Below are 23,247 nucleotides of genomic sequence, written 5' to 3'. Positions count from 1 at the left end.
GCATGGTCTAGAAGGCTAAGAGGTCCAGATGGGGCTTGACTGCATCAAAAAGAGAGGAGGGTTTTTAGTTATTAGTTCTGCTTTGTCTCTGATTCACATCCAACAGCCCCTGATGAATGCAAACAGAGACACCAATCTGTAGTAGTCTCAAACACAACACAAATTATTCACATTCCACTTGCCTCACTTTGAGATATCAGAGTGATTGATTAGCATCTGCAGTTACTATTACATTTACTGATTACAAAATCTATTCAGAACACCAGAGAGCAATGGCAAACTCAGAAACTGGGGATTTTTACACCTTAAACAATTCCGAGAACACCAAATTTGAATTATGCAAACTAGGTTTTTAGTTTTTCATTTTCAGATGAAAATTATTGAAAAGCAGCATTTCTAGGAAGTGTTTATGTGCACCAGGCATAAAAACCCTGTCCAAGAGAACAGAATAATATCCTACAAAAAATTTCCAAGCAGAGCTAGGGAACAGGGGAGGGGCTGTCATGAATTTGTTACATTGGTGCCTTCCAGAAATTAAAAAGCAATATGCAGTCTGTTCCCATGCCAGCTGTTTTTCTAGAGACTGCTTTCTGTCTACTGCAGACCACATTATTGCCATTTTTAAGCTGAGATTTCACTTAATTTGCATAGGCTGGGACAGAGCACAGCTGCCTGCTCTCAGCACAGACGCACTGCCTGGAACTGCAGGTCGCAGCGTGCGAGGCTCTGCTGTTACCCACTTGCAACCTTGTTTGCTTAAAATGGAAGATCATGGGACCAAGCTTTCCAGAGCTTCCCACCTTTAGGAAAAGCAATGGTCAAGGCTGGTTTGGACATGACTGATCACCTAGGAGCTCTTCCAAACTGAGTTCTCAAGGTAGAGCTCATGCTTGGTTTTGCAGATGGGTGAGAGCCCTGGTACTCTCCTTTTGTTGGGCTCTGCAAACAAAGGTTGGACTCTTCTCTGGCTTGATACTTGCCAGGATACGGAAGGAAAAAAAATTCAGGTTCTTGGGAGGAGGTGAGATGAGTGACTTTTGCAGTCAAAATAAAATAAAAGTCTTGAGATAAATAATCCAATAAATTCGTGATGAGTTGCACATCCAACACACTTTGCTAGAAGACATAAGATCACAGATTTGTTTCTGATACATCAACCTACACAAAACTGGTTTCTGATTTATCCATGCCTCACCTGCAAACCTTAAAAAATTTAATATGCCTGTGCCTCAGTTTCACATATGCTAAATTGCTTTCTGTGAAGACAACTAAGTTTTCAGAAGGTTCTCAGACCTTGTAGTAGATACACATGTTTACAACTACACTAAAGTAAACAGTGCAGTCCTTAAATGAAGAGCTTGTGAGCTGCAAAGGTCTTAGGCAAGGTAACATTCAGCTGACCTGCACTTCACTTTTATGTTCTTGATGTCCAGAGTAGAGCTGCAGTTTTAAATGAGTCATTGTACACCCCCAGCCATAGTGTTTGTCAAGGTCCAACTCAGGCCAAGTTTGGAAGAAATTAACTTCTTTAGCTGGTATGCAAATATGACTATAAGTCAATTATCTTACATCATAAATAGTGAACAGGCTCGTTGGTCTCTCCTGCAGGATAGTGGATAGTTTGCCAGGGTCTTTGCTTTGAGTAGTAGCTCTCAAGGTTACTCCTTGGAGTTGAGAGATTCCTTAACTCAAGAGATTCTCAGTAAGTGATTAATAGTATGCTAAACTCTGAAATCTTAGCCAAGTGACACAAAGGATTGATTGTGCACATATAATCCTTGAGACATAAACCATTGCCTAAATCTGGAACTAAATTTGGAATTAGGCACACATAAACTCCCTTCTGAGAAGGAGCTTAGAACACAGGGAGGTATTTTCTGAACCTCATGATTCAAGAGAAGAGTCTCTCTCCCTGCCTGTTTTGTTTGATCCTGTCCTCTGTGCCATAAATAATCAAGTGCACCTTGTCAACAGATCTTATTAAACCCTTCTCACATTTACCATGAAACTTGGCAAAATCACTGGGTTATATCAATAAACACATTGCTGCTTTTTTCTTGCAAGTGACATCCACAACATACCCATGACTACTACACTCCAGCTGTCAGAGCCCAGAGCCACCCTTCCAAGAAAACAACAGGACTTCTGGGCTCCTCACAAAGGTTGTATGTAGCCCTAGCCAAGGGGTCCTGTGCCCTGTTCTGCACAGTAGCTGTATTCAGCAGGTGAAGCCCACCCTCTGAATGGCTGCCAAACCCACTGGAGCATGAGTACCAAAATCACTTGGTGAACACAGTAGTGCATTTGGTTATTGTATGAAAGGAGAGAGGAAAGTTCCTCTTCTGGCTTCTGGGTGAGACTGACAGGGCTGAAACATTTCTTGCTAAACTCAGCATTATCACCTTTTTTAACCAGTTTATATTGTCTGATAGTTTTCTGGCCTCACCTGTAGAACTGGGAAACTTCAGTACTGTGATGACACAATTCCAAGTTCCACATGGGCACCAGTGGAAGCTACTGCCTTGTCTGCTCAGTCTTGCTGGGTTCATCTGTAAGTAAAACTGTTTCCAAAGAACTTCACTGTGAAAGGCTCTCTCTAGCTGTGCCCCACTGGTCTGAATGGGCTTCAGTGTGTGCTCTGAGGCTCACTTTTTGTAAGGTTTGAGTCCATTAAGAGATTAGCACATGTCAGCTGAGCTGCAGAAATGCTCCATGTGTTTGAAGCTCCCTAGGACCTGCAGCAGGGTGAACAGTGCTGCACACAGAGCTGAGCTGTAGGAGCAGCCTGCAGCTCCCAAGGGCCTGCCAGGACCTATGGGTGCCCTGTGACACTGGCACCTCTCTGAGCTCCCACTGTAAACTGCCTGAGCCTGCCTCTTTAAAGCCACTGCCCTCAGCATAAGGGAAGTCTGCAATATACTTCAGGATGTGCAGGTGAGCAGCAGACCCACTCTGCCAAAATTTTGACAACTGTAAGTCTCAGAAAGTCTGGGAGCTGGTAGTTTTTAGGTGGCAAATTGAAGAGTTGGTTATTTCTTCATGTACAAGGCAGAAGCAGTGTCAGGCTGTTTTGTTTCCCCTTTGCTCCATACGCACTTTGAACTGCTTCATTTGGGATGCCTGCTTGGGACAGGCTGCTGGAGTTAGCTCTTACATCCATCTCCTGACAAATGAGTATGACATCAGAGCGACTTCAATTTTTTATAAATGTCTATTGCCAATTTGATTCACATGTCAGCACAGATCTGGAGTTGAAACTGAAAGGGACTGAATATTCTGCCTGCCTTTTAAGGCTGGTGGAATTTCCCCTCTTTATGGAAAAAACTTCTCACTCACATATTTCACTAGTCTCTACTATTGCAAGCCTTAGATTTTGTCTCTCTCAAGCCTGCATCCTCTAAATCCCTGTAATTGCATGCAGCTGTTTGTGAGCCATCCGCTGCACATTGAAAGCATGCACTGAAAAAGCCCCCAAGCAGGTAACTCTGAAATAAGCACTGAAAAAGCTGCTGCTTTACCAGAAGGACCCTCTCTGCTCTGCCCTCCCCTGCCCTCCTCTGCTGTCGCTACCTTGTGGTTTATGACATCCTGAGAGTGGGAGGTCTGACAATCCGAACAAGGCAGCAGGGAAGAAATTCCATTCCTGTTGCAATCAGTAATTCCTCCGTGGAGGCTGCTTTCTCGTGAGTGTGTGCGCACGCTTTCTTTTGTGTCACTTCGAGAAGGGCTCTGATATTATTATTACTTTAAATATAGCTTGCCCTGGGGCGGGGAAATGCACAAGGAAAGAGCCGGCAAGCAGCCTATCTCTCAGAAGAAAAGAGCAAGCCTCGCAGCACAGGAACTGGCTTCACTCAAGTGTGCAGTTTAGAAGTCAAAAAACTATTTGAAATACCACCATTGTGGAGGAGGCTGAAGAAAAAAAGACACGGAACTGGATAAACACAGTGAAGAATATGTTAAACCAGGGCGCAAAGTGCATCTATGTGCAGTTTGAAAGTGGGCTCTGAAGTGCAATGTAAGTCTTCCTTAAATTGTATTCTTTTATAACAGTATCTAGTTGTTTAATTTCATTCTGAAGCCATGCTGGGCCGAAAGGTACAATTAGCTACAAAAATCAGCATGGGGCAGAATGTGTAGTCTCTGATATAAGGCAGAAAATGATTCTGAAATACAGCAGAAGACAGAGACTATCAGCCGTATTATGGAAGATACACTATAAATAAGAGCATATTTAATTATTTCAAGAGAAAGATACTGGATGGAATCACTAATCAACATCCTTAATAGAGAAGCAAGAGCTTTGCTGTTTAATACAGCAAGCTATTTTGATACTGCCGTGTTTAAAATTGTGTGATTACAGTTACCAATAGCAATAAGATGTAGCTCCAGAGGGGAGTTCTAGTGGTTGCAAAAGTTTTATGTCTTTTATTTCTCCAAGATTTTTGCTCTCTGAAGCCTCAATTCCACGTTCTGTATCCTACAGCCCAGTTTTACTTTTCAGCTGGATTTTCGATATATGCCAACACTGGATTTCCTATGGAACTGAAAACAAAACATTTCAGCTTTCAGAGTAATTCTGGTATGTTTTTCTACATTATACATTTTTCTACATTATACTAAAATACAAATTGCTGGCAAAAATACAGTCTACAAAAGATCGTGCTCCCTCAACTTCTGGCATGAAGAGCTGAGGAATATAATGCCCAATGCTGACAAAGGGTGATAATTTCCTGGTTTTCACAATTTGTCTCTGTGGTTTTGGACATAGCAATGGATATTCTTTGTGATGGAGAGAGCTCTGTGAACCCAACTGCAAACTCCTTCATACAAATAAATCATGAGAGAAGATTCTACAGGAACGTCTATGGAGCTGGAGAAATTAATATATCACATCTGTGCAACTTGACTGTGAACTCTGACAATCTAACCAACCTTTCCTGTGAAAGTAACGTGAGCCCACCGTGCTGCCCTTCACAGAAAAACTGGCCAGCTTTGCTGACAGTGATAGTGATTGTTTTAACCATTGCTGGAAATATTCTTGTCATCATGGCTGTTTCACTGGAGAAAAAACTACAGAATGCCACTAACTATTTTCTAATGTCACTTGCAATAGCTGATATGCTGCTGGGTTTCCTTGTCATGCCTGTATCCATGTTAACCATACTGTATGGTGAGTATTAGCTGTGTAACCTACTGCATGTGTGTTTACAAGCCTTAAACATTGCATGCAATAACATCTTGTTGTTATTATGATTTCATTCTCTTACCACAGAAAATTGTTATCATCCCATATAAGTTGAAATATATGTCACTGGTTAATGGATGGAACAGGTGAACTACTTGAATCTTTTATATTTCCAGCTACAGAAATACAGTCCATAACATTAGTTTATTACTCAGTTGTCAGATTGTTGTCTCAAAGTATATATGAAGATGCTTTGTTCTTTCTATTGCTTTCAGGTTTTTTTCCTGGCTCATAATTTTCATATTCTCTGTGAGAATGTAGGGTCCTGCTGGGGTCCTTTGCCCAGGAAATAAGCACTGAAACACTAATGACTACTTTTAGATTCAAAGTAGGCATCCCCCTCAGTTTTTAATGAAGTAATACAAATGTAAATCATTTTCTTATCACCAATACCCTGCTTAGAAATATGCTTTCTAGCAAATGCTGGAATAAATATTGTAGGAATTAAGAAATGGATGGGCATTAATTCTGCCTGTTTAGTAACATTTACAAATGCAAAATTATAATTTCTTAAGAGAAGTTACTTAAGTTAATAATGACTCACAGTTCATGCCCTTGTAGGTGATTACTAGCAGATCTTTCTTCTCATTTTCACCAAAATCACTTGCAGCACAGCTCAGGCAGGAACAAGCAGCACCCTATGTGTTCAGCAGTAATTTTATCAGGCTGTTACTGTCCCTAAACTTCAGAAATGAGTCTTCCAGTGCCACAGCTGAATTACTACAGTTCAGAAAGAAGCTAGACATTGTCAGAAGGAACGTGAGACTGTTTGGAAAGATTTGTTAACTTCCCTGCTTTGGGACTTAAGGTCCAGACATGAGCTTGTGACTTAGGGAGATTTAATCCTGCAAGTTGGAAGTCTATTTTCCATTTTCAGTGTCTGTACACAGATCGCCCCCAGTAGCATTTGCAAACTGCATTTGGCATCAGTGATGGTGCAATACTGCGATTTACTGTGTTAGTGTGCGATTGTCCTTGGCGGGAGAAACAGCGTGAAACAGAAATTGTCCGGTGGGTCCGATGGGAGTCGTGCGTGATTCCCTGAGACAAGCAACAGGGACTCCTGCTGGCCAGGCTCCGCTGCCGAGGGACGAGCCGCCCGAAACCTGTGTCTGGGAGGGATCTGGGGGCTGGGGAGCTGGATGCCTTTCCTGCACGGCGGGAACCCGGAGCCCCCGTCCCGGGAAAGGCTGCGCCGCCCTGCTTGGCCACGGCCGGGGCACGGGCAAGGAAGGCGAAGGCAAAGGCAAAGGGAGGGACTGTGCTGGCTTTGCCTCCTCTCTCCCTGCTTCTTCCCTTGCAAGGCCAAGAATGGAAGCAGCATAACTTGGGTTGAAAAATCCTCTGGTGGCACACACTGGTACCAGGAGAACCATTTTGTTGTGGTGCAGCATCAGCCTCCGAGATGATGAGTGATGGCACAGAGGGAAACCTCCCCTTGCCGATGTGGCAGACTCCCCAGCGTGCTGGTCTGTGCTCCTGGATTTTCTTGGCTGCAACTGCTCAACTTCAGCCCCATCACCTGTGCTGGCAGCCATGAGCTCAAACTGGAGGGCTTTGCACACACCTGCTCTGCCAGGACTCCTCCAAGGCTGTGGAACGAGGGTGCTCCACCACCCCTTCTGCAGCCCCTTGAAGGGCTATGGTGATGGCTTGGCTCAAAGAGAGATGATTTTCCTGAGAGTTTTATAGCTGCTGTGGGCAGTTCTGTTCAGGGTGCCCAGCTACGTGCCTGTGCCAGACTGCACCCTTTGGGCTGGGTAGGGCTCTCCATCCACCCAGCAGCCCCAGGCTCTGCTGGAAAAGGCAGCATCCAGTAAGTCCTGCCAAGGTGGACATGTCCTCAGAGCAGAAAACTTCCTGGAAGATGTTATCTACACCTTATTAAGGGTTCACCCTATTCCATCCAGAGTTTTCTCCTCTCAGATACTTTCCCCTCTCTTGAATTGTAGTCTCTGAGGAAGTTTATCTGGAGATGCTGTTTTATCCCTGCCCCATCCTGGTTATTGCGAAGATGAGAAGTCTAAAAGGATATGACAAATTTGTTCCCAAGGGTCACTGAAGCAAGAGAACAGATGTATGTTGTCAAGTGTAAAAATACTTTAACAGGTTTCCCTTTGCAAACTGGCCAGGCCTGACAGAGAGATGGTACTGGAAAGTCATGCCCCTGAAAACCAGCCATCACAAACACACTCCAGGGACCAGATTTCCCAACAGAAGACCTGAAAACATGATAAAGTATGTTCAAAAATTCTTTATGGCTTGTCAGGGTCAGCTTGTATTGCAAGAACACCAAGAAATAGGTCTCCTCAGTACACACTGAGACTAAATGTAATTGGGCACAGACTACCTCCTTCACCTCTCCTTCCATTCCTGCTGTTGTAAATCTTGTACTGTATCTCCAAACCTGACAGGCACTCCCCAAAATACTAACATATTCTTGCAATATGAGCTTTGGCATTGCCTCTTGTCACACCATCATGGACAGCTTGAGTAATACACTCTAAATTCATCACTACAAGACAAGGACCCTGATAACTGCACAACTTGCTCCAAGGAGAGCTATTAATTGTTCCCTGCAGGAATGGGGGTCCTGCAGGTCTCTTCTTAGCCAGGGTCTGCTCAGTGCTGCTTTGAACTGCATGTATAATGTGTGGAGTGAGAGCACACACAGTTTTCCAAAAGCACCAAGCTGGGAGAGGTTACAAGCACTCAGAGGGACAGGATGAGAATCGTCAATTTGAATCTGGACCCCTGAAGAGAAAATCTGAAGCCAACAAGTACCATCCAGTGAGGATAGGTACAAAGGTAAAGAAGGAAACCAACTTTCGCTGGTGAAATTTGTCCAGGCTTCAAGAATGCTGAACAAGATCTGGCTGTCAAAATGTATCATTAGCTAAAAGTGCTTCACTAGCATGATATTTTCATGCAAAAGGCACTTACCATTTCAGCTTGTATATGTAAAGACATTATCTTCAAGATCTATGAAGAAATTTTGTATTTCACTTAGCAGTCAGGAGGCCTTCACAAGAGTACCTAGTCCTGCTTTAGTCACTGAATGATAAACAAGATGCAGATAAATTGAACAGATTCCAGGGCAGAAAAAGAAGAAGGAAAAAAGTTTTAAAGGCATGATCTGTAAGAAAAATATAAAGTACTAGGCTTTTCTTAGACTGGAAAACAAAAAAATAAGCACAAAACTAGGCAAGTCATGATTGCCATCTCCCAATAGCCTTGAAAAAGGAAAGTAATCAATTAATCTTCATAGGTAGTGGAAAGAAGAAGGAAAAAGTAAGGGCATAATTTGGAGCAAAGAAGCTGTAGTTGAATATTGGTAAACACTAATGCATCTGCTTTGGATTGCATTCCCTGGAGGAGCCTATCAATATTCATTGACAGAGGGAATATCCTTTTTTAGGTGTGCAGTAAAGGCCTAAAGACAGGTGAGATAAATATCACTGGTAAGAAACAAAATAATTTTTCTTCTTTAGCTTCCATTAAATCCCAAGTTTTATTTTCAGAAGGCAGCTTTACATATCAGCAGGTGTTGATAATACAGTAATTACGTGGATAAAAAGTCCTAAAGCAAAACTGAGAATTTGCAGATTTATAGTGACAAAATTGCTTCTCTTCTCATAGATTTGCTGCCAAAAATGTTTAATGATAGCACCAAGCACTAGCATTAGGCAAATAAAATTAAAAAGAAAAAACATATGCTGCCTGTAGCCTGTTAAAGAAGCAGAGTTAACCCCAAAAGCTTCAGTTAGAAGGCTGCAAACAAATAAAAATATTTTCTTAGAACACTGTCAGGCAGCTTCTAAATGTATCACTTACTACTACACAGTACCTACTGCTATCCTCCTAGAAGGATATAGGCACCAAGAGACGTGTCACAGCAAAACGCATGGCACATCTTTAGCTGATGGCAGCTCTCTGTTGTGCAGGATACGAATGGCCTCTGCCCAGAAAGCTGTGTGCCATCTGGATCTACCTGGACGTGCTCTTCTCCACGGCGTCCATCATGCACCTCTGCGCCATCTCGCTGGATCGCTACATCGCCATCCGCAACCCCATCCACCACAGCCGCTTCAACTCCAGAACCAAGGCTTTTGCCAAGATCATTGCTGTTTGGACCATATCCGTTGGTAAGTCAGCCGATATTTCAGCATGTACTTGCAGATTTCCAGCTTTTGACAGGATTTGACATCTATACTGCAGTCTAAAGCTTTATTCTCTGCCTGTAGCATTTTGCTTTCCACAGTCTAAGAAGTGCTGTAATGTAGTAATTATGCAATGGAAATCAACAGCAATTGGAAATGGAGGAGAATTGAGCAGCACTGAAAGAATATACATCAGTGAAAGCACGACTGCATTCACGTTTATTATAAAGATGTGTTGATTTCCCATATTGATGATCCATCATTACCTAAACAAATATAGGAAAAGAAAAAAAAATATATAAACTGAAAAAAGTATTTTTTGCCAATCTCTTATTTGGGTTATTTGCTTAGAGATTTTTCTCATGAGTAGATCTTCTCTGCCTTTCTCAGTGTGTCTGGTGGGGAATTTATGCATCCTACTTAGGAAGCAACAGATACTGTGTACAGTGAGAATGAGAGGAGTCTCTCCAGAGGACAGTTTAGAGTTACAGACTAAAATAGGTGATGTGAATGACCCAGTACACAAATCTCTTTTTGCATTGCCAAAACCCAGAGCTTTGAAACTAGGCAGGGAACACTGATCTTTCATTCCCATGGTGGCAGTATGTGCAGAGCAGTCTTATGGCATGGGAGTTGGAAGAGTTTGGTGCCTGATGCCATCAGGGATTTCCTCACACACCTGGGGTGGAGGTTCTCAAATGTTTTGAAAACACAGTTCTCCTTCAATGCTTGTGGTTTGGTAGACCCTTGAGCATTGGCAGCTCACTTATTCAGACGCAGGAAAATTTCACTTTCTTGCCCTAGAAGAGATGTGAGCTGCCAGCAGTCAAAGGTAATTAGCTCCTTTTCTGGCTAATACAAATTATTGCAAGTCGTATCAGTGATCCCTTACCACTCTTCCCAGAGGAGGGAAAGGAGATGGTGCTTCACATGTTGCCAGCTTGGCACTCTAAATTGTCTCCTGACTTCCCTCGTGATCCTGGCCCACAGTCTGAGAAAAAGCAGTCTAGGATTGTTAAGATTTAAAATGGTTGTATCATCTGCTGCACAGCAAGAAATCGTGGGAGTCTTCACTCAAGGAGGACAGTTCTGCATTTTCCATGACCTGATGAGGTTCAACAGCATCTGGCTCTGGGTTGCATTCAGCTGATCAGATGTAGATGTCTAGCACAGGCCAGGTGAACTCCACCCTTAAAATACCTACCTCTCATCTATAAAGGAAGCCTATAGCAACTCAGATGTAAATGCTTTCATTTAGATTAGATGAATCTTATCTGGTCTTTTCTACAGTCACATTTTTTAAGACAGTAGAAAACATATTACCTAATCTGTCCAGTTTTTCCAATTTTTGAAAGTGCTAAGTGCAAGTATTTTCAGTGCATTTCTCTATATAGCTTAAATAGTTCCTGCATTCCTTAAAATTATGCATACTGTGTTTGTCTGCACTTGTGTGGTGCCTTGTGATTAACATGCGTGAAATTACTGTCCTTTTTAAACACAAATTCCCAGAATAACAGAATGCCCATTCCAGGGACAAACCAGTGCTCCACTTTGCTCAGCATGTTTTCTCAGAGAGGGGCTTATTGACAGAGTATCTGAATTACATCACTATTAAAAGGAATCCAGAAAGAAGGTGTTATTTTAGCCCTATTAGTTAGAACATGGTTTATGTCCTGTAGCAAGAGGCTTTATTTCTTTGATAGCTTGATATTTTGTTTCAAAATTTATGGCTTTTCTGTGCAGTAATAACTAGTAACATATCAATTGTAAAAACACCTTTTCTGCTCTCTGGAGAAACTGTCTTTTAACAGTGATGAGGTGAGTCACAGATGTTGCTTGTTATTATGGCAAGTGATAGCAATGTGGTCCCTATTTATATAACTCTGAAAAATACAACTCCTTATTTTATTGGAAACCACTCAAGCATGGCATGAGTGAAGAGGACAGAGTCCTGCTCTACTGAAGCTGGATAAGGACATGTGTAAGGGAACAGTGAATGTCAGGAAAATAGGAAGGGTTACAAGGTAACTCCATCTCATTCACTCATTTTGTGTCACCAAAACAGTGAGTAGGTTAAATAGGTACAAATTAAGGCAGACAAGCACATTCAGGTGGGCAGGAATTAAGTGGTGCTTGGTTGGTTTCTGGTCTCATGGAAGCAAGGGGCATGGGGAGACCAGCTGAAGGAAGAAGGGTCAGTTTCCAGCCTGGCAACAAGCTGTGGCAAATGGGATACGCTCCAGAGGACAGATAAGAAAGCAAACACATAGGAAGAAGCTATAAAAAACTGATGAGCCAGTCACTGCCAGGCTGGACAAAGTTTGCACTGTGCCATGTCACTATATTTATAGAATAAAGAAAAATGCCAGTATTATAAGGAATCTTGACAGATTTCAGATCACCCATGCAACCTGCTCTCTGTCAGTCATCAACCCTTATCCTCCTGCTCTGCCACCATCCAGCTAAAAATATGTAGAAAATGGATTTCTGAAGGTACTCTCTATATCACTTAGTAACAGGAAATGCTTTCTGAACATAGAGGTGCTCCATGTATCATTTACCAGCCTCCAGGCTCTCAGCACTACTTAGAGTGACAGGGCTATAAATGATTTAACTCTTTGCACTTTCAAAGCAAATGTTCACAGCTGGGATGACTGAGGTGAGACACTGGCACAGATTGCCCAGAAAAGCTGTGGATGCTCCATCCCTGGAAGTGCTGAGAGCCAGGCTGGATGGGGCTCTGAGCAACCTGGTGTTGTGGAAGGTGTCCCTGCCTGTGGCAGGGGAGTTGGAATGAGATTATCTTGAAGGTCCTTTCCAACCCAAACCATTCTATGACATCTGGCACAAGCAGAGCTGGTGTTGGGCACAACACATCCTCCACAGCACCTGGTGTGGCATCTCACTTACAGATACAGATCCAAGGTTTTGCTCTCCAGCCTTACTCAGACAGTTACCCTTTTGACTTCCCCATGTTCCTACAGTTTGCAGTTGAGCTGGTGACCTGTGAGCTCTTGTGAAGTATGAGATAGAGAGTAAAAAGCAAGAGAAAGAAAGGAAAGATGTTATGTTTCCCTGTGCAGAGGTTCATTTTAGCAGAGGAAGAGGGGGGAAGCAGCCAAGAGTTGGCTGTTGGCAGCACATTTAATCCATTCCAGTGACCATGCAAACAGCTCAGGCTGAACTGAACAGCATTGATGGACATGCAGGGCAATCAGATGCTGCCTTCTACCATCATCAATATGGCAACAAACCATTTAATCCTACCAGTTGTCTTTCAACCTTCTGTCTTTGAACCCATTCTTTTTCTACAAGAGGATCTTTCTTCTATTGCCATTAGAATTTGATTTCACTAACAGCCTTTGACAAAAAGTACTGTCAGGGATTTTTGGAAATCCAGGAACATTATATCAGCTGAGCTGGATTACCCTTATCCACTGCTCGCTGATTTCTGCAAATACTTCTAGCTGATTTGTGGAGCCTGAAGAAGCTCTTCTAGTGCTTCCCAACCCACCCACATTATGTTTTCTAGTGTACTCAACTAATTACACTTTTGTTCACTAAAATTGTACTTTTCCTTGTATTACTAAATACACAAATACATTTAGTCCTTTTAACCAAAGACAATCAGTGATCTTCCTTCCATTGGCTTCAGTGATATATGAAGCATTAAAAAAACAGATAGTTTAATTCACTTGACTTCTGAAATCTTGATTTTCTCAGTTCAAAAAAAGTAAATTGTGCTAACATTTGTTTTTGCATTTAGTGGAAGAAAAACACTTAGCCAGAAGCCTTTGTTTCACTAGACCATGTAATGCCACAGGCAATTGGTTTAAAAGAGATTCTAATTACTGTAACAGATTCTAATTGTGTCTTTAATTCTTAAATCATCCAGTATTCACAGTGGCTAGATAATTAGATTATTTGTAGCTGTTGAAGGCCAAAGCTCATTAAACCCTCAAAATTATTCCATTTGTTTTAAAGCACAGAGGTCATTATTGAGGACAGGTGTAAAAAGCCAAAGGATTTCCCCCTGCTGGAAAAAAAAAAGTAGAATTTTGAATAGAACTGGAATCTATAGAATTGTAAATAGAGCCTGTGCTTAAAAATACTTGTCAAATACCTTTGAATGCTAAATGGGCCTACCAAATCCATTGTTCTGCAAGAAATCAACAGTGCATCATTCCTCCCTTGAAAAAGTAACATAAAAGAATTACAGGTATGAAAGTTAAGTCCTTATATATAAACATCCCTCAGTTCTTATTGCTCTCTTTTCCTCTGTTAATGGTCTAAGCAATGTGAAGTCTGATGAAGCTCAAGCACTTTAAGCTGAGTTTTCTCTTATCGTTTCTCACTCAGCCTACACATCTGTTCACTGCCTTCAGGCAGTCTCTGCACTCCCCAGTCACTAACAACTTAGATTTATTCAGTACTTTTCATGCAGAAAAAAAAGCCCAGCATGAATCTGGATGAAGCTCCCACCACATAACTCTAAAATTTTGCCATTGCTTTTGAGGCTTCAAAAAGGAGAAATACCATAGCATGTGAAGCAATGTTCTCCAATGTCCAGGGTGAAGTTAACTCCAGGTGTACAAATCAAGCCCAGTGCAACTGAGCCCCCAGCTAATTTGGCAGTGTGACATTTTATGCTGACACAGAGGCTTAAACCTCCTTCACAGGCAGCCTGCAATTTCTCTGCATGACTTCTTGCTGCCTCACAGTGTATGAAGGGCCAGGGAAGCAGCAGGGATTGGGAGGGTTCCAGCATCAGTGCCTCTGGATTGTGTTTTGCTGACAGCTTTGGGCTCCTTAGGCACTGCCTTCTTTCTGTCAAGGACAGCTTTCATTTGAAAACCCTTTACAGTTTTCAAAAGGCACAAACAGCTAATAAACTGCAGGCTGAGAGTCCCTGTCCTGAATCCTCTACACTTTCATTTCTTCCAGGTGACATAATTTGCCATTTCGATCAAGTCTAATTTACAGATGCTTTGGCATAAGAAGAGATCATTTGTTAAAACATGGAATATACTGCCAAAATATACAAAATTGCAAATCATTACACCCTGAACTGTACTCTGGCAATATAGATTTAAATCTCAGCACCTAAATTTGGAAGTGCTGGAGCAAAGTTTAAAATATCTACTACACTACACTCTTTCCCATCTAGTCATTCATTCTGCTTCCATTTCTTCTTTTGAAGACTTTGACTTTTTGACTTTGCATTCTTAGAAGTTTTTCATAATAATTTCCCTAGGGAACATTTATTTTATTTTTCTCATAGTCATGAAACCATCTCTCAGAGAGTGACATACTATTTGCTCACTCCAGCTGCATGATCTCAGGGGCAAATGTTGTAGGTTTTGTGTTTGAGCAACCCTGGGACCTTCACCAACTGTGGATGTAGATGATGTCATAAAAATTAAAAAAAAAGTTGTAAAAAATTGTTGCACAATATATAGAGAAATTTGCACCAATTACAATGAAGGATGTTGGCATGAACTTTCATTAATAAAGTATTAGAACTTCAGAAACATCTCAGAAATAGAATCTTCATTGTATTTTTTCACAGAGACACAATGTATGAGGCTTCATTGCCATACTAATGAATCCTACAGTAATGAAAACTAATGAGAGCAAGCCCTTCATGTACAGGTTGTCTGGGGGAAGGTGATGTTCAGTTCCATGGAAAAGGGAACATGCACATTTCTGAGTTGACTAGCACATGCCTTCTGGTCATGTGGCATTACTTAAGAGGCTTCTGAGAAAGACACATAAATATCCTACTTATTTTGATGTAAATTTTCCCCATATTTCCCATGTAACAGAACTCTTTATTTGATTTATTCTTCCCAGAAGAGTGAACACATCCACCAGACCATCAGCTTACCACATGTATCTCCCTCCCATAACTGTGAAGGTTTAAAAACCTTGCATTTTGAACCTGTATATTTGTTCATCTGACAAGGAGGTGTTACTAACATTATACTTTTCTTTATGGGGAAAAAAAATATTAAAAGAATGTTAATCATTGAACTGCTTTCTAAACTCTCCAAATTTGGAAACACAAAGAAATGAGACACAGGCATGTGTCCATAGGGACACATTTACAAACCAAAGACACTGAGCAACCCTGCATACATCTGGATGGGGGAGAATATATTACACCAGTAAATATGTCTCATCAAAGGAAGAATAATTATTGTGTATATATTTACCATGTTCTTTGGGTAATTACATCAGGATGAGATGAAGGGTTTTGCCTATGAAAAAGGCACACACTCATTTCGGGAGCACGTACTCCTTTTGCAAGAAGCAATCTGCTTTTCAGCTGAAAAAGGAATGAGGGGTGGTCATGACATTATTGTGGAGCATTTCTTTCAGCTATGGTTTTTTTTTTTAAAATCAAGTTATAGACGTCAGAGCTCTATTTTTAATAGAAAAGAAGCTGCTTAGTCAAGGTGCTGATGGAAGAATTAGATGTCTTTTTTTAAAAAAACATTGTCTTTGTTTTGAAGACCATAAGGACCATGTTCTTCTTCCTCTTGAAGCTACTAGAAAAGAAGCATTAAGTTCATTTGGACCAGACCTGTCCTATTATGAAGGTTTTTTGAATGAATTAGTAACTGTTAGTGGGTGCCAATATCACCTATAATCAGCCAGTCTCTCTTCATAGGGTACATCAGAGCAAATGGAATATTTTAAGAAAAAAGGCAGCATCTCTAGTCAGAGGACCTGGATTTCTGCATAGAAAATGCCACATGCAACACAAATAAATAAGAAGAAAAGAAGTGTACAAGGAATTATGTTGGGATTCATAAATTCTGTCGTCTGTACGCTGTGACTGCATTTAATCATCTTCTAAATTAAATATGGTGCTGCTTAAGTAGCACTGTGTTGCATAAAAGAAAATGTCAAGAAAAGGGAAAATTTCATGCATTTTAAAATTATACAGAACAATATCACAAGTTCCTTTATTAATTATATTTGACTTAAGCCAGATGTTGAGTTTTATGACATTAAGAAAGGTTCATGTATCACAGAATTCTGTAAAATTAAAGTCTTATATTTATCTTTATCAGCAGAAACGTTGCAAACTATTGAACACTCAGGCTGCAATTAACTTTCCCCACACATTACCTGGCCTGTGCCATTGGCATCCCTTCTAAGCAGAAGCCCAGCTAATAAAAGTCTAGGGTTTTGTCAGAACTGTAACAAAATATTCCTAATTACCTGAGACAAGTTTAGAAACACCTGTCAGGTGATTTTGCCTATGATGTCTTCCAGGGTCATTGATGGAAAATAGCTTGTTGAGCTCCTGTGATGTCCTGAAAGCAGGCTGTAGCCTGCTTTATCACATTGTGATAAAGGCTTTCTATTCTGCCTGATCAAAATTGGAATCTGTGTATTTCACAGTATTCAATCCTGCCTTTGTTGGAAATAAATCACACCCGCTGGGAAGACTTATTGCCTTTTGGCAGAACATGGTCCTTGTTACGACTTTTTGTATTTGATCTGAGTTCTGAAACGTCAAATTGACCACTATTGCCAGGATCATAGACTGAGCTGAACTGTGAGTATCCTGAGAGAAAAACTGTGTGATTTTAGGTCCCAGGCACACTGAGTGAGCAGTGTAAATTTCCCCTTACAAGCACAGAAGTACTCAGAAGTATTAGATTGAAAGTTCCCCAGTTAAATCCAGCCCTGCCTTGCATACTACTGCAGGACATGAGGAGATCACTCCTGCATTTCTTGTTGCAAGGACAGTTAATATATTTATTTTTCATTTTCAAGGGCATTTAAAAGAAAGATAATTCTAGGGATCATGCTGTCACATCCATATAGACACTAGTAGATGGGAAATATGGGTAAATGTGACCACGGCATTGACTGGTCTAACAGAGTCAGTCAGGGTGAAGGGCATTAGCTGCAGGGTGGACAGTACAAGCCCAGGATCCTGACTCATCATCTTCAGACCTGTGCAGGTCTCTAAGCTGTTTCTCATTCTGTTTTTCCTTCCAAATTATCCATGGCATCAGGACATCTATCCCAATACTTGTCCAACCACTGCTGCAGTCTCCTTGTATAACTAGTAAGAAGCTGACAATTTGCTTATTGAGCAGCTTCTGCAAGCAACCACAAAAGGAGGCATGGAGAAACAACTGAGACGTGGTCTGAGGTCTAGAAAATCTAAAATAATTAGAGTTTTTGTTATCTCAGTCCTTCAGATGGAGTGTGAAATTATTGTAACAAAAAAAAAAAACCCACCTTAAAATTTATCTGATAGCTACATTGTCTCCTTTTAAACTACATAATGAGGCCAAGTAACACTCCTGAAGAAGTCCCAGAGATACTAACAGAAATCTCTGTTCATTTCAGTAGAAGATTATGCTAAACAGAGGAGGCATCACAGGTGGCTGAAATTGATCCTACACATGGCTCTTTTCCTTTGCAAATTAACTTATTTTCCTAGGCCAGTGCCAACCATAAATATGTAACTTCTTTTGAGTAGAAATTAAACCATTGCTACCAGGAGTTTAAAAACACCAATGCAATATAAACAACATTAACTGAGTACACAGAAAGGAAAAGGGTGTTTGACCTGCTCTGCTGCATTTTGCTGAGCCACAGAAGCAGCAGTTTTAAAAAGATGGAGGAGAACCTTGTTCCTCTGTGCAGAGATAGCCTGGAGACCTGTGGAACCCCTTGCAAATTTTCAGACTAAATGTTAAACTCTTTATTGTAAGGCCAGTCACTTTTCATCACTTCTAATCACCATGGATGAAGGGGTTACACAGCTGTCATTAGCCCATGTCCCCTGGAGGAGCACGCCAAGCCCAGCTCCCTTCCAGCTCCCAAATGGCAGCAGAATTGTAGCTGCTGTCTGCCTTGGACTTGGGCTCCACTCAGCCAGCATCCCCCAGGCAAGTTGCTTCCTCACCTTTCTTTCTTTCTAGCTGTTTGATAAGGGTAGACTTCTGTGTGCCCTTTTATGACTTTTATGGGTAACCAACTTAGAGAGAGAGAAATAACAACTTCTCTCAACTGGAGATCTCTGTAAGAAAAAACACCTCGGAAGAGAAGCCTCTGTCTGAATCAACAATAATGTCACTAGTTGAGAAGTAAGACTGTATTGAGGAATAGGCTCCACTGGAAACTGCTATGAAAAAATATAGCATAGCAAAGTAGAGCATTTGTATCTTCCTCAAATACTCAGAAGGCCTGAAAAATCCAACTAGAAAATTAGAGGAACCAGAGTGTAAACAAGTCCTGCAGCATAACTAACAAATAGAATTTGAGGAGTGCATAGGCAGGAAAAGCACTTAAAGCCAAAAACAAAGAAACTGTTTCCTGCTCTTGGATTCTTGCTGCCTTTAGGAAACAAGGTTGTGTGCACATTTTGAGGATTATATTAAAGTAGAGTGACTCCATCAGTGGCTTCCTCCCTCATAACTCAGCACACTCTTAAGCCCAGGGTTTCTAAACAGCTGGGTCAAAAAGGGGCACCTTCACTGTCCTTCACTTCCTGCATTGTCCTCCTTGTAATTCTCCTCTAATCCTGCTAACGCTTATTTTATTATCACAGTTCTACAAATTAATTTGGAGATGCATCTCTCTGTTCTTGTTAAGAAATAGGCTTCATGACCGAGGACATAAATGAGAAACATATTAGGAAACACAGATTTCTCTGATTTTGGGTTTTTCTTAAATGAAATAGATAATTTATGGTATAAATTATAATTTACCATATTCTTCTCACATAAGAAAAATTGAATGTATCTCCTGCTAGGCTAAATTATATGTTTCCTTAGAGATTTTCTGAGCTGTCAAGAACAAAGCCATTTTAAAATTAATAGAATAAACCATTACCTGGCACCCCCTCTATGTGACGTTAAATTTGTTTTCTTTTCTCTTGTATTAAATAGAACATGTGTGATCAAATAAAGTGTTCCAATGGAAAAATACAGAAAACCAGCTCCATGTGTGTCCTTGAATAAAAAAAACTAAATTTGGTCTATCAGCAGTTATAAGGAAAATTCCTGAACCCACTGTGATTTCATTCCTGTGAGTACAGCCTCTTGGGATGCAGAAAGGAGACGATGCTCCCCCAGCACTGTGACTCACTTAGCTCTTGAGGAAATCCATCTGAAAACAAATATTATGTGGAGATTTGTGAGAGAAAGCTCCTCATCTGCTTCTGCCTCCACCAACACATGTACCTTCCACCAGGGAAGAATTCTGTGCTGGTCTCACATGTGAGAGATTCTAGCCCAGACTTTGGGGACACTGTCATGCTGACTAGATGCAGCCTCAGATGGTGATTCCCAAACCACACAAGGGTTTTCAGCATCCCCTCTGCTTCTGCACTGCCACCCAACAGCAACCTGCATGCATTGGAAGTATGGCTGGCACTACCCTGGCAGCCACAAAATTATCACAGCAAAGGGTTTGTCATGACTGGAAAGGGCATAACAGTGGGGGAATAACATTTTCAGGTGCATGCAGAGAGCAGTGAAGTGTTTGAAGGTCTGGGGAAACAATGATGTAATGAAAAAACAATGAAATGTAGTGATGTAACAACCATAATGGTGAGTGTCAAAAGCCAAGCAGAGACAAGAAGCCAGACTGAGCAGCTCCTCTGTGGATGTTTAAGTGGAAGTAACTGTTGCTAAACTCCAGCTCCTCATGTAAGATCCAGACACATTGTCTTCCTTGATACTCAGAGGAGGATATGGTCCATGGTCCCCCTGCCACAAGTGGCTCATTGTGGCTTGTGTTTCTTGAGCAAACAAATTTCCACACAGAGCACCATGGTAGCCCAAAGGAATAAATACTCTTTTGTGTGGTTAATTAAGTAAAAAATATTGAAAATAATGTGATGGCAGTGTGCAACAAGGAAATTTTTATGCAACATAAAACTGAGAGTATGCATTGTATGCCTTGGGATGTAGCAGGTGAGTTATACATGGACATTTGTTTGCTGTTTGAATGTGTAGATGTAACAACAGAGGATATTTTCTGAGTACAATTAGGCAGCAGACACCAGAATGGGCTTTTCTAAAGAAATTAGACAATATAGCCACATTAGTTGCTTGAAGGAGACACTGGCCTCCTCAAGCAACAATCCTTTCAGAGGTCCCCAGAGTCACAACACATCTTTGTGCAGTGGCCTGTGAGCTGTCCCATGACCCAGTATGTCTGAATCAATGTGACTACCAAAAGCTGAGACAAGGAGAGTTTTTTGTTTTTCATAAGAAGGTGAACAGAGGTGCCAAAGCTTTTGAGAAATGGTAATGACATTCCTAAAAGATAGTTCCTAACCCTTGGACATTTATTAAGGCACAGAATAATGCTCATTTGTATTAAACAAAATAGAAATGGATATATGTGAGGTGAAAGCATGTGGCTGACAGTTTCTGCTTAAAGAAGACTTCACTGAAAGAACCTTGACCTTATAAATTCACTTCCCCCTCGCCTTCACCCCGAGTAACCCAAGTCTGCTACCTATACACACATTGTAAATTATGGCTTTGATTTATTGATAGTCTCAGCAGCTCAAGGCAGCTGTACATCCAGTTTACCTGTCCAGTTAAAGTGATTTTACAGCTGTTGTATACTTCTGAAGCCAGCAATGTGTACCACTATATCAACCTCTGTCAATTTCACCAGGCTTTTTGAGAAAACAAAAAGGATGCCATTGCTTAAATTCTTAACCTTTGGTGTTTTCAAGAGCATTTTGTCATTCTGAAACTATGCCAAAATTCTTGAGGTTTAATGCAGAATTTACTAATCATCTTTATTGTTTGGAATCTGCTGTGTGTTTATTAAAATCCACAGTTTGAAACAGCCATGTGTGTATAAATCAAACCATATTAATAAACCACCTTGTACCAGAGGAACATTATACTTAGGTCTTGTTCACAAGGGAAAATGTTCTAAATGGGAATGTCAGCTGAAAATGGAGTGGCTAATGTACCTTCAGTGCTTGAATAAATGCTCCTATTCTGTGCTGAATGCTTCCTTGTGCCTCAGTTTTGTTCTTTTGAAAGCCAAGGAAGATAAACCATAAAAAAGCTCTTAGGGGATACCAAGGTTTTTTCCAGACTGACCTTGAGCTAATGGCAGTATGGAATGGGCAGAGTGTGGAAGGGCTGTTACAGCCCTTACAGCTTGTTTCCTCCAGATCTACTGTTGGCACATGCTTCCCTTCCCAAACACCTGTTTTTCCCTACCTGGTAGCTCTGTGTGATCCTTTCTTGTGAAGCTGATTTTCTTCTTATGACATTTGAATGCACAGGCACCATCTGTGTCTTCTTAAACAACCAGTCACCAAGAGCAGGGAGCTGGAAAGCAAGGACAAGTAAACCAGTGAGAGTATACATCTGAATCATCCAGGTGAAACAGATGATTCATATTCAATGTTTAAAGAATTCAGTCAGTCAGCTGCAATAATATTAGACTTCAGACCAGAATTTTTTGTTATTGGGTTACAGGAAAAACTTGATCTTGATCAAACATGACATGTGGGTGATACTTTTGGTCATATGTGATGATTCCTAAAAATACCTTCAAAATAGTGGATGTGAGTTGCACATGGAAGCTCCTTTACTGACAGTTTAAATATTACTGCCTTTGAATGTGGTCCCTGTGTCCTCATGGAATTTGCCATATTTATGCTGCAGAAGCCAGCTATGGAGAAGGGACAAACCCTGCTCCTTCCAGAAGGGAAACAGTAAATTCAGTCCCTGTAGAGATACGAAAAGAGAAAATGGGGCTAGACATTAACTTTTTCCAGGCAGGAATGCCACAATATCATTTGGGGGATGCCCTCCATCAACTGAGCTGGGGTTACACAAAAAGCAGTTTACAGCTGTCAGTGTTCTCTGCCATCAAAGTCTGATATCTCTGTTTTCAAACTGTATACAGCCCACTTTCCTGTGGCTGTAGGGGAAAGATGCCTTGAATAGTAACTCAGAAGAACTTGCATGACTAGCAGTGCCTGCTACAGCTCTGTTTGTACAGTATTTTTGTGCTTATTAAAGGAATGGCAAAGAAATGCAGGAACTTCTGCTACACACTGAAGCCCATTTCCTTTTTTAAAGTCATAAATCTGGATTTATAAGCCAGTCTTCAGAAGCTGCTAAGAACAAAACAAAGCAGTTGGGGAATTGCTCCTCTTGTTTGGGGTGAGAAGTTGTAACAGACCTTGGCCCTTTACTTGAAAAAGTGTGCAAATTATGCTGAAATTTTCCTCTTTCTAGTGCTGTTGCCTCTGCTCCCATGCCTCCTCATGCAGCTGAACCATAAGGTAGCAATGAAAAGCATCTTTTTACTCTGTCAATACCATTGTTTATTTTATCTCTGCAGCTCACACTAGGTCTTTGAATTAAATGAAAAAACAGCCTCGCTGTTATCAGCACAGGGCAGAAGCAGATGGGAAACTTGTGGTATTGCTCTGACTAATGCTGTGTCTTCGTGCAGCTGGAGTATGATGCTGGGAGGCTCTGGATGCCTTCAGCACTCCTTCAACTCATCCAAAAAGAGAAAACTAACTTCAAAGCATTCCTCATTTCCCTGGAGTTTTCAGCACCCCAGATTACTCAGCCATGGCTGGACAGTCTGGCTTCTGATGGTGACTTCTTCCTCCATGATTTAGTGAGATGGACTCAGACCTTTTTAGCCAGTAGCTAAAAACACTGGAGATTTCTGTCAGCTCAGCTCAGGAGCTGCCACACACTGCATGAGTTTGCACTCACTGGCTTTTCCTAGCCCAAGTTCAAGCATTTAAAGCTTGTATAGGAGAAACAGAAATGGTAATACCACAGGCTCTCCACCAGCTTC

At 41.2% G+C, this 23,247-nt stretch overlaps 1 protein-coding gene and 1 long non-coding RNA gene across 7 annotated transcripts in view; one reads left to right on the top strand and one right to left on the bottom strand.

The window, feature by feature from the left end:
- Positions 1 to 3,628: 3,628 nt before the first annotated feature.
- HTR2A (5-hydroxytryptamine receptor 2A) overlaps positions 3,629 to 23,247 on the top strand; it is a 24,299-nt gene continuing 4,680 nt past the window's right edge. For 2 of the 5 annotated variants that reach the window (XR_013774434.1, XM_079307215.1), the window contains exons 1-2: positions 3,629 to 5,173; positions 9,193 to 9,393. Coding sequence is in view for 4 of the 5 variants with exons in the window: in XM_079307215.1 (XP_079163341.1) it covers positions 4,774 to 5,173; positions 9,193 to 9,393 (601 nt within the window). In the remaining variant the exon portion in view is untranslated. The remainder of the gene's footprint in view (positions 5,174 to 9,192; positions 9,394 to 23,247) is intronic. The other 3 variants (XM_079307218.1, XM_079307217.1, XM_079307216.1) reach the window with 3 other exon arrangements.
- The window catches only part of LOC306802787, a 20,970-nt gene continuing 16,646 nt past the window's right edge, over positions 18,924 to 23,247 (bottom strand). The window contains exons 2-3 of one of the 2 annotated variants that reach the window (XR_013774471.1): positions 21,639 to 21,749; positions 18,924 to 19,551 (exon numbers count right to left, since the gene is read on the bottom strand). This is a non-coding gene — a long non-coding RNA (uncharacterized lncRNA). Of the gene's footprint in view, positions 19,552 to 21,558; positions 21,750 to 23,247 lie in introns of those variants that run through there. The other variant, XR_013774472.1, reaches the window with a different exon arrangement.

This window comes from Erithacus rubecula, assembly GCF_903797595.1.
Source record: "Erithacus rubecula genome assembly, chromosome: 1".
Taxonomy (NCBI): Eukaryota; Metazoa; Chordata; class Aves; order Passeriformes; family Muscicapidae; genus Erithacus; species Erithacus rubecula.
The sequence above is the reverse complement of the archived record's forward strand: the minus strand, read 5'-3'. Positions and strand labels throughout refer to the sequence as shown.